The sequence below is a fragment of the Camelus dromedarius genome, chromosome 9 (assembly GCF_036321535.1).
Source record: "Camelus dromedarius isolate mCamDro1 chromosome 9, mCamDro1.pat, whole genome shotgun sequence".
NCBI classification, from domain to species: Eukaryota; Metazoa; Chordata; class Mammalia; order Artiodactyla; family Camelidae; genus Camelus; species Camelus dromedarius.
In genome coordinates this window covers 74,247,990-74,259,488 of record NC_087444.1, presented here as the reverse complement: position 1 = coordinate 74,259,488, position 11,499 = coordinate 74,247,990, and the positions used below count along the sequence as shown (strand labels likewise).

At 47.0% G+C, this 11,499-nt stretch overlaps 1 protein-coding gene across 3 annotated transcripts; it reads right to left on the bottom strand.

The window, feature by feature from the left end:
* Window positions 1-279: 279 nt before the first annotated feature.
* Window positions 280-8,059, bottom strand: FCGRT (Fc gamma receptor and transporter). Of its 3 annotated transcripts, none has more exons than XM_031456794.2 (7): window positions 7,632-8,059; window positions 7,239-7,325; window positions 6,676-6,930; window positions 6,278-6,553; window positions 1,790-2,059; window positions 1,000-1,113; window positions 280-762 (listed from the first exon to the last, which is right to left on the bottom strand). In XM_031456794.2, exons 2-7 carry the CDS (start codon window positions 7,309-7,311, stop codon window positions 683-685), a joined length of 1,068 nt encoding a protein of 355 aa, XP_031312654.1. In that variant the 5' UTR covers window positions 7,312-7,325; window positions 7,632-8,059; the 3' UTR covers window positions 280-682.
* Window positions 8,060-11,499: the final 3,440 nt, after the last annotated feature.

Here is an 11,499-nt window from a genome sequence, read left to right as displayed (position 1 = left end):
AGGCGGGTTGGGCAACGCGGGAGATACGCAGCCGCGCGAACTACAACTCCCGGCAGGCATCGGGATGCCCTTCCTAACTACCTCCAGTTTGTTCTAGCTCCAAAGCCTCACGGGAGATGTATTTTTCTCTCTTTCCCTTTGTCCGCCTGTTTTAAGAAGGGAACCAAGAGGCCAGAAGAGGCATTTGTTTTCCTCAAGGACAGTTCTTTTCCCCTCCACCAGGGAGTCAGGTCAGACTCCAGCCAAGAATTCGTCAAAATGCCTGGCACAGTGTAAACATTCAGTGAATATTTGTGAAATTTATTAATTAAAAATACATGACTTGGTATATAAAATTGGCAGATTCCACCATGGCAACAAGTTAGCCTGAGGAGAGATTTGAAGCCCAAGGCTTGCACCATTTATTCCCCCTACATTTCCCTAAAAAGGTAAACTATGAAAACACAATGATTCGGGCCCAAACCCATGTTATACGTGGAGGTGGAAAAAAGCCATACATATCAGGAGGGGAAACTGAGGCAGACCACAGGAGAAATCCAGAGGGAGCACATCGGGTCCTTCTGGAGGCTCAGAAATACCAGGATTCCTGGAGGTCTCACAGCATGAAAAGGACCTGACTACATTAGCTGGTAGCAGCCAGGATGGGGGACGATCAGGCAGTTGCTGGGAACGCATTTATATCCTAAGATTCAGCATCTTTGGAAAGGCCAGGAGTGGGCAGGAGGGCCCCTATATCATCCCCACGGAAAGCGATCCAAGGGGCTGAGGAAAGAGGAAGAGAGGAGATAATCAGAATCTCTGAAATCCTCTGGGTCTCTGCCCTACTCTGTGGGTTTCTGTCCCGCTCTGAGTCTGTTTCTCCCCTCCAGTTTTCTGTCCCAACCTCTCTCTGAGTCTCTAGCCCTCTCTGTCTAGATTCTCTGTTCCCTCAGGAATGTGTCTCCGTCTCTTTGGGGGGTCTCCCTCCCTCTGAGGCAGTTCCCTCTTCCAGTCCCACACCTGGCAGTCCCTTTCTCCTCCTCCACAGCAGAGCTCCTCCTGCAGCCACTGTCATGAGCAGTAGGAAGCCGATGAAGATTCCAATCACTGGTACCGAGGACTTGGCTGGTGATTCTGCAGCCAGAGAATGTTGGGAGATGTTTAATGGACCCTCCATTGCATCTGAGTCAGGACAGGGGACTGAGGGTTCTCAGTCCCTCCCAAACTCCCAGATCTCAGCACCAAGTTTCAGGCACGGGGTGTGGGTAAAGGAAAGGCCACTGAGATGATGCTCTCAGTCAAGAAAGCCCCCAGCTTGGATGTAAGAACCAGCCACAGCAAGGCGGGGGGGGGGGGGGCGAGTCTCAGTCACTCTGATCAAGGGACCTGTAGCAGCAGGGTGAGTCGTGTTCCAACTTGAAGAGGAGGGGCGGGCACAGAGCGGTAGAAAGTCAGACTCATAGAGGACTGGCAGCAGCAGACAACGGAGGGTCAGACTCCACGAATACTAGCAGCAGCAGGACGGAAGGTGGTCAGACTTAAGGAGGACTTCCCATAGTGGTTAACGGGTGGCCAGACTCAATGAGGTCAGCAGCAGCAGGACGGAAGGCAGTCAGACTTGGGGAGGCCCAGCAATACAGGACAAAAGGCTGTCAGGCTTTGGAAGAACTGGCAGTGGTGGGGCACAAAGCAGTCAGGCTCAAGGAGAACTGGCAGCAGTGGGGTGGAAGGTGGTCAAACTCAGGAAGCTGCAGGAGAGGGAGAAAAGGCAACCAGAAGTAGGGAGTATCTTCTCCCAGCGGGACCTCACCCAGCTCCACAGTGAGGGGCTGGGCCAGCCCCACGTGCTGCACCCAGCAGCGGTACTGGTGCTCGTCACCGCTTTTGACTGTTAGTGATGACCAGGCGTAGAAGGAGCCATCGCCGTTGGGGACAACGTCGCCCTCACCAGAGCCAGCTGCCAGCCCATTCCGTAGGAATCGCAGTTGCAGCTCCGGTGGGTAGAAGGAGAAGGCACTGCAGGTGAGCACGGAAAAGCCCGGGTTGCCTGGTCGGGCCTTCAGGCGCATGGAGGGTGGCTCTGCAACAAACAGGCAGACAGGCCTGAGCCCCAGGCCCACGAACTCCCAGGGCCAGAGATACAGCAGTGAACAAGACAGACAGAAGTCCCTGTCCTCATGGAGCTTATGTTCTAATGAGGGAAGAGAAACAAGTATTAGTGTACATATGAATGTAAGGGAAACAGACTAAGAAAGTGCGGTGAGGGAGAATAAGACAGATCCTACAGTCATTCAAAAGATAGCAAGAGGATATGAAAAATGTCATGCCAGCACATTTGAAATTTAAATGAACTGGACAAATTCCTGAGAAACACAACCTTCCAAAACTGATGGAAGAAGAAATGTTAAATGTTAAAAATGTCTTATAACTATTTAAAAATTTTAATCCCTAATCTAAAGCTTTTCAACAAATAAAATTCCAGGTCCAGATGACATCACTGGTGAACTCTTCAAAACAACTAAGGAAGAAACTCTTACACAAATTCTTCTATGGAACAAAAAAGAGGAAACCATTCCCAGCATATTTTACAAGCCAGTGTACCTTAATAACAAAATCTCACAAGGACATAAAAAGAAAGGGAATTTTAGACCACTATCTCTCATGAAAATAGACTCAAAATTCTCTAAAAATATGAGAAGATAGAATCAAGCAACTTATATAAAGGATAACACATTATGATCAAGTGAAGCTTATTCTAGGAATTCTAGATTGGTTTAACATTTGAAAATCAGCTAATATAACTCACCATGTTAGACTAAAAGGGAAAAAGCAAATGGTCATTTGATAAAATTCAGCACCATTCAAAAGAAAACAAAGGGGGAGGGTATAGCTCAGTGGTAGACTGCCTGCTTAGCATGCACCAGCTCCGGGGTTCAATCCCCAGTACCTCTGTTAATAAATAAATAAGTAAGTAAACCTAATTACCTCCCCCCACAAAAAACAAACAAACAAAAAATAAAAAACAAAGCCCAAAAGACTCTCAGAAAACTAGGAGTTGGAGGAAACTTCCTTAATTTGACAATGGGCATTAGCAAGGAACCTATAATTAACATAACATTTAATAGTAAAAAACTGAATGCTTTCCCTGTGAGTCTGAGACTATAAGATGTTCATTCTCACCACTCGGTTCAACACTGGGGATCCTAGCCAGTGCAATAAGATAAGAAAAAGAAATGAGGTATTAAAACTAGAAAAGAAAATAAATAAAACATGTCAAATATGACATAATCCAGAAGAATCTAGGAAGAAGTACCAGGAATAAGTGAATTCAGCAAAGTTTCTAAATATAAGAAAATATATAAAAATCAATAGTATTTTTTACAAATCAATTGTATTTCTATAAACTAGCTACAAACCATTAGACAATGAAGTTTTTATTTATTTGTTTTGTTTTGGGGGGAGGGATGTACTTAGGTTTATTTATTTACTTATTTTTTTTTAGAGGAGGTACTGGGGATTGAACCCAGGACCTTGTGTATGCTAAGCATGTGCTCTACCATTTTGAGCTATACCCTCCCCTGAAAATGAAATTTTTAGAATTACCGTTTACAGAAGCATCAAAAAATGCCTAATACTTAGGGGAAAAAGTGTAACTAATGAGGTGTAAGACCTCTACACTGAAAACTACAAAGTGTTACTGAGAGAAATTAAAGGACTTCTAAACAAGTAGAGGGATATACTGTATTCATGGGTTAGAAGAGTTAATGTTAAGATGTCAATTCTCCCCACATTGATCTATAGATACAATTCAATCACTATCAAAATCCCAACAGAATTTTTTTTTTGGCAGAAATAGACAAGCATGAATGTATCTAGAGATGCAAATGACACAGAATAACCAAGGCAATAAAGCTGAAGAACTTAATTGCTAGATGTCAAAACGTTCTCTAAAGCTACACTGATCAAGAGAGTTAGGTATTCATTCAATTTTAGTCCAGTTGAAGCAGATCCATACCTAATTGAGGAAAAAGTTTTCACTGCAGTTCACTGGGGGAAAGGGGATGGTGCTCTTGCAACAAATGATGCTGGGTCAACTGGATATCCATGAGGGACAAATACACCTTGATCCTTACCTCATAACACTACACACAATTAACTGGTCATGGATCATATTGCTAAATATGAAAGTGATTTACCAATCAAGCATCTAAAAGACGACATAGGAGAAAACCTTCATACTTTTGGGAGAGGAAAGATCTTAAAGAGAACACACAAAAGAGCTATAGAATAAATGATTGGTAAATTGATCTTCACTAAAATTAAGAACTTTTGTTCATCAAAAGGTTTCATTAAGAGAGTGAAAAGACAAGCTGCAGACTGGGAGAAGCTATTTCCAATAGAACCAACTGACATGCAAATACCCAGAATATACTAAGAATTCTAATAAGAAAAAAAAAAAGACAAAAGTTCCAATTTAAAAATGGGCAAAAGACTCAAACAGCCACTCCAATAGGGAAGACACTCAACTTGCTGATAATGTGGAAGAGTACTCAGTATTGCTAGTCATCTAATCCTTTATCTGATCTTCATGTGTCATCAGATAGATCAAAAGTGAAATCACAGTAAGACATCACTACATACCCAATAGAATGGTTAAAACTAAAGACAGACAATATCAAATTCTGGCAAGCCTGTGGAGCAACTGGAATTCTCATATGCGCTGGTGGAAACATAAAATTGGTTCAATCACTTTGAGAAAATGTTTAGCACTACCTCCTAGAATTAATCCTATGCCTACACTACGATGTGACAACTCCACCCACGGGTATTTAGTCAAAATAAATGAAAATATATATTCATCAAAAGATGTGTACAAGAATGTTCATAGAAGCTTTATTCTTAATAGCTCCAATTGGAAATAAACCATTTATTGACAAACTGTGATGTGAAACATGCAACGGAATACTACTCAGCGATAAAAACAAGTGAACTACAGATACACCCAACATCAGAGATGAGTCTCAAGACACACTCTTGAGTGAAAAAAGCCAGACATGAATGAGCATATGCTCATAGTCATATGAAGTTCAAAATTAGGCAACACTATCATGATAGAAATCAGCGAGGGGACACAAGGAAGTCTCCGGGGTGCTGCCAGTGTTCTAGGTCTTGATCTGGAGGGCAGGTTCATGGGCATATATAAAAATTAATCAAGCTGTGTACTTTAGGTAAGTAAATTACACTTCAAGAAAAGAGAAAAAAAAGAAAGATGCTATAATGAATGAATGGACAAAACAATGGCATGAGAGACAATAATGGGGGTCAGATGGGGGCACAGCCAGGGTGGTCAGTGAGGGCCCTGCTGAAGAACTGACATCCAAGGTCAAATCTCAAGCACGAGAATAACCCAGTCATGGCAGGATCCCAAGGAAGAGAATCAAAAGCAGAGGGAACAGCAGGTGCAAAGGCCCTGAAGAAGGAAAGACCCTGACATATTGGAGGAAAGGGAGAAGGCCACTGTAGTTGAGAGCATTGTGAAATTCCAGTGGCTGCAAGCAGATAGACCATGTGGAGCTAGCAGGCCTTGGATTAGAGTTTGGATTTTAGTCTAAGACTACTGGGAATCTATTGGATGGTTTTAAGCAGCACTGGGAAGGGAGCTCAAGTTTTTTAAACATTCTTCTGACTGCTGGGTAGAGGATGGTCTGTAATGAGGGCTGAGATGGAAGCAGGAATTGCAATGTGGGGGACGCTGAGGACAAAAGAGCGCTAACTGCAGCCCTTGAATTCCCCAGACACGCATGTAATTATAGCTCAGAGTGACCTGTGCTGCCTGTAACAGAGGTCACACGAGGCACTGTGGGCACCCAAAAGCAGCAAGTCTTATGGGCCAGAGTGGAACCTGACACCAGTGGCATCTGGCACCAGGGAAACTGGCAAAGGCGAAGAAATGTGAAGGCTGATGTGAGCGGAAGGAACTCTGGGTGATTCTGTCCAGCTGAGTAAAGCCAATGGAGAAATGGGAGGCTGAGGAGAGGGACAGAGGCCACGCCACGTGGGGCCTCAGTGCTAGGCTGAGGGGCTTTGGCTGTGTCCAGATGGCTCTGGGAGCCACAGGAGGGCTGTGTGCATGAGAGGAACAGGGGCAGCTTAGGCTGGAGAAAGACCCTCTGGGACATGATTGTGGAAGAGGGGGGCAGATGAGGGAAGAGAGGCTGGGGAAGAGGATGAGGACTCAGGCAGAGTGGTGGGGATGGAGAGGTCCCTGGCGATCAGGACTTTTAAGGGGGTTGCTCACCCTTCCACTCCAGATTGCCACGGCCCCTCTCCAGATGCCCCAGCAGCCGGTGGGGGCAGGAGTAGAGCAGGAAGGTCTTCTCCTTGTTGACCGCCTCAGGGTGCTTCATCCACTTGATACCGATGGTCCGGGCCTCAGGCCAGTCCCCATCCCAGATGCCCAGCTTGGGGTCGAACTCCATGAACTCCTCACCGTTCAGGGCATACTTGGCCATGGGCACTGAGACGTTGTCAGGGCCTAACTCGCAGCCCAGCAGGCCCTGCAGGGTGTAGGAATCTGGGGTGCCCACACACAGGTGAGCAGGGCCCAGGAGTCAGGGCTCTACTCCCCTCCTCTTTGAGACCCAGGATCCAGGTCCCCAGCCCCTCCTCCCTCAGACCCATTAGTCCCACTCTCACCTCTGTCCCCGAAGACTTTGAGAGCTTCGAGGAAGAGTTTCTCCTTGTCCCTCAGATCGGTCGTCTCTTTCTCCCAGTACCAGGACACCTGGCTTTCCCAGACCCAAGCCCCATACGGCTCAGCCTGGGCCCGCAGGTTATTGTAGCTCAGGTACTGCTGTGGGCCCAGCCAGCCTGATACCCAGAAGGCAGGCGTCCCCGAGGCCGGGTTGGACACGGCGGTGAAGTGGTACAGAAGAGAGCGATGGCTCTCCGCTGGAGAGACAGAGGTGAAGAGAGCAGATGGTCGCCCCATCTGGGAGAGAGAAAAGACTCCATCCCAGATAGAGAGACCAGACTCGGAGAGGGGGGACAGCCCCCGAGAGAGGGACAGAGACCCAGACAGAAAGGGACAGGTGCTTCCCAGAAACACCGCCAGAGGGAGGAGATAGAAACCAAGTGAAAGGCGGCAAAGGAGGAAGTGCCCGGAGCTAGCGGAACCTCGGATTTAGCTTCCTTTGCTCTTTTCCCAGCGGGCGGCACCTCCCTGCTGCCCAGCAGCCCCAGCCCCGGAGCCCCCTCACCTGCGCGCAGCGTTCCAGGCAAGAGGAGAAGCAGGAGAGCGAGCCCCCAGGGCTGAGACCGGGGGACCCGCATCCTCAGCGGGAGACCTGGGGCGGGAGGGGGCGCGTGATTCCTCCGGACCCCCGCCCCGCCCCTGCCCCACTCCCCCAGGTCCGGTCCTGCTAGGCCACCACGAAGGCGCGGCGGCTGCGCTCGATCGAGGAAAATGACAACAATGTCCTCCTCGTCCATGAACTTTCACCCAGTAAGTCGCTCCGGGTTGGTTAATTAGTTACAGAGCCTGGATAGGCTGGGATTCCTTTCTCCGAGTTCGGCCCCGCCTCCTCCTCCGCCCTCAGACCCGCGAGTCCAGGGAGCACCCCCCCTCCTCCCTCAGACCCAAAAGTCCAGACCCTCGCGCCCTCCTCCCGGAGCCTCGGGAGTCCGGCGCCCGGCTCTCTGCTCCGTCGGTCTGGGACCCAGCTCTACTCACTGCAGCCACGATTCCTTCCCTCCTGCTGCCCCGGCTGGCTCCCGTGACTGGAGACCCCAGTTCCTCTCTCACATCCTGTCCGGAGACGGCTGGCTCCTTGACTCCAGGAACATCCAACCCCGCCCCCCAGCTGCAGGGCACACCCCAGGCCGTGGACCCAGCCTGAGTGTTGGTCTCTGACTCTCTCTGGAAATTTTCTTTCTTTTTTTTTTTAAATCTTTTTCTTTGTTGCTCCCTGATTTTTTTTTTTTTTTTGAGGGTGTCAGCCACTCAGCGAATTCGTGGCAAAGTTGAGAAGCAACAATGTCGAAGTCCCAAATTTGGAGATCAGTGTGGGTCCCCTTTTATCTCATTGTCCCCCCCAACCCCCCACCCCAGCCTTCACTAGCTCCTGCTATAATAGAATTCTCCAGATACTTCCTCCTTCCAACCCCTCCCCCAAGTGTCCCCTTAAAGTGCTACTGCAGGACTTTCATATCTTCTAATATGACCTCAGTAACACACAGTCCCAGTATTCTATTATCATGCTTGGGGGCCCCACCAGTCATCCACCCCTAGCCTACACTCCTGCTATAATGCTTCTATTCATCTGTTTTATTGTGGTAAAATGCACACAACAAAGGAGCTCTTATTTGTGACATTCAGTGCATTCACCGTGTTATGCAATCATCACCATGTACAAGTCGTAGAGCAGCCTCTGTGGCCTGCGACCCCTCCAGCCCCTGGCAACCACTAATTTACTTTCTGTTTCTATGGACTTACCTATTCTGGACATTTCAGGGAAATAGAATCCTAACAATATTGTGGCATTTTGTGTCTGGCTTCTTTCACTGAGAGTACTGGTTTCAAGATTTATCCACATGATAGCGTGTTTCAGAACTTCATTGGATTTTGGTTTCTGTTTGTTTGTTTGAATGGAGGTGCTGGGGATTGAACCCAGGACCTCGTGCATGCTAAGTGGGCTCTACCACTGAGCTCTACTCCCCCCACCCCCGGCCCAGAACTTCATTCCTTTTTATGGGTGAATAATATTCTATCCTATGGATCTACCACATTTGGTTTATCCATTCATCAGTTGGTGGGCATTTGCGTGTTTTCCACTTTTTGGCTATTGTGAATAATGCTGCTGTGGACATTTGTGTGCAAAGCTTTTGTTTTCCTTTTTGTTTTTTTGAATAGCTGTATTCAGATCTTTTAGGTATATACCCAGGAGTGGACTTGCTAGATCATATGATGTATTAGTCAGGGTTCTCTGGAGAAACAGAATCAACAGGATGTATATATAGAGAGAGAAAGAGACATTATAAGGAGTTGGCTCATGTGATTGTGGAGACTTGGCTTGTACAAAAATCTGATAGGGGGACAGCTGGCTGGCTGCAGACTCCGGAAAGAGTTTCAGTTCAAGTCTAAAGGCAGGCAGTCTGTCTTGCAATAACCCATAATGAAAAAGAATACATATATATATATATATAACTGAATCAGTATGCTGTACACCAGAAATTAACACAGCATTGTAAATCAACTCTACTTCAATTAAAAAAAATAATAGGGGTAGGATATAGCTCAGTGGTACAGAGAGTGCTTAGCATGCTCGAGGTCCTGGGTTCAAACTCCACTACCTCTGTTAAAATAAATAAATAAACAAACCTAATTACTGCCTCCCCAACGTTTTAATTAAATAAATAAAATAAGTAAAGGCAAGCAGTCTGGAGAACCAAGAAGAGCTCGTCTTGTAGCTGAAGTCCAAAGGCAGTCTGCTGACAGAATTGCTGGCAGAATTCCCCTTGGCTTGGGGGAGGTCAGGTTTTCGCCTTCAACTGATTGGACGAGGCCCACCCACATTATGGCGGGCAGATCTGCTTTACTCAGAATTCACTGATTTCAGTGTAAATCTCATCCCCAAACATCCTCACAGAAACATCCCAGAGTAATGTTTGATCAAACATCTGGGCACTGTGACTCAGCCAAGCTGACATCTGAATGTAACTATTACAGGCAGTAAATCTATATTCAACTTACTGAGGGACCTCTATTCATTTTCATTCCTCTCCCTGGATCCTGCGAGAACATCCACCAAGATCCACTCTGAGGGTATGCATCTAATGATGCTGAAGGATCCTGCTTTTATGTCCCATGAGTGCTAAAATATCTTGGGGAAACTACCAAGCCCAGCTGTCCCCTCTACGTCCCTTGGGATCCGGCTATGTTTCTGGAGCCCCATTCCGGCAGCCATTGGGCTCTCATTTTTTATTTATTTATTTATTTATTTATTTATTTATTTATTTGTTTGTTTATTTATTTATTTATTTATTTATTTATTTATTTATTTATTTATCTATTGGTCGGGGGAGGTAATTAGGTTTATTTATTTATTCTTAGAGGAGTTACTAGGGATTGAACCCAGGACCTCATGTATGATAAGCATGCGCTCTACCAGCTGAGCTGTACCCTCCCCCAAGGGGCTGTACCCTCATGACCCAACTGTGATGTTGCTTGGACCCTGACAAAAGTGGCCAATGTCCACAACAATGCCTCCCAGGACTCTGCTATACTTTTCCTTGGGTCCCACTTCTGTCCCACATGAAGATACCCCAGAATTCATTTAGATGCTCTCTGAGCCCTAATATAATGTTCCTATAGTCCCACTTTGAGGCTTGTTGGCCCATTAAGATGGCCTTAGGTTCCAACAGCCACGCCAGCATCCTCTCCACTGCATCTGGGGTCCCATCGCACACCTCACAGCTCTGCTCTAATAACTTTAATGCCAGTGCCCCTGGAGTCCCACAGGAGCATCACCAGAGGCCCCTACCATGTCCCTGGGTCTCTGATAATCTCAGGCTTCCACGCCCAAGCACCTTTGGTCCCTGATAGTACCCTGAGACCCAGTGATAAGGTCTTCAGGAGCCTACACTAACGTCTCCTGGAAACGGCCACCCCATCCCTGGAGTCCTGCTAAATCAGTCCTGCCTCATAGAACCACTGCCAGGACCACTCCGGGATTGTGACCAAGTGCCCTCAGCCCCAGGCCCTGCTCCCCGCTGCTGAGCCTGCGCTAATCCTTCTGTTTCCATCGTAAAGCCGAGCAAGCAGGGCTCCCCAGGTCCACTCCTGCGTTCTCTCTATTACTGTCCCTCACTGGGTCCTGCCCTATCCAGAATTTCCCCACGAAAGATAGATAGACAGACAGACACAGAGGGATAGGTAGGTAGGCTGGCAGATAGATAGGTAGATAGATAGATAGATAGATAGATAGATAGATAGATACATACATACATACATACATACATACATACATACATACATACATAGGAAGAAAAATAGGCAGATAGCTAGGTAGTCATGCAGACAGACAGACAAATAGATGGATGATAGAAAAGTAGAGATAGACAGAAAAAACAGAAAGACAGTTATACAGATGGACAAATAGGTAGGTAGGTAGATAGGTAGACAGACAGACAGACAGACAATTAGATAAAAACAATTAGACAGACTCCCTAGGACCTCCTATAACATCCCTACCAGGCAAGAAACCTTCAGCATTTCCCAGGAACTTGCTATCAGGCCCCCCACCATCCAGCTAGATTGCTGCTCCCTCCTCCTGAAATTCCACTAAAAGAGGGCCTGAGGTCCTGCTCCATGGCTCTGTGTATCCCCTTTTGATACCCTGGCTTCTACTCTAATGGTTAAAACACTCCTCTAGGATTATTCTCTACTGCCTAGGACCCTAAAACAATGCCCCTAGAGCCCTGATGACAAATCTATGGGTTCCTGCTGCCATGCTCCCAGGA

Excerpts from the sequence above, each read along its gene's own strand:
- FCGRT (XM_031456794.2), bottom strand. The coding sequence starts at position 7,311 with ATGCGGGTCCCCCGGTCTCAGCCCTGGGGGCTCGCTCTCCTGCTTCTC. Across the intron at positions 6,931-7,238 it reads GCCTGGAACGCTGCGCGCAG|CGGAGAGCCATCGCTCTCTT; the intron begins GTGAGGGGGCTC and ends CTGTCTCTCCAG. Across the intron at positions 1,114-1,789 it reads GCCCCTCACTGTGGAGCTGG|AATCACCAGCCAAGTCCTCG; the intron begins GTGAGGTCCCGC and ends CTCTGGCTGCAG.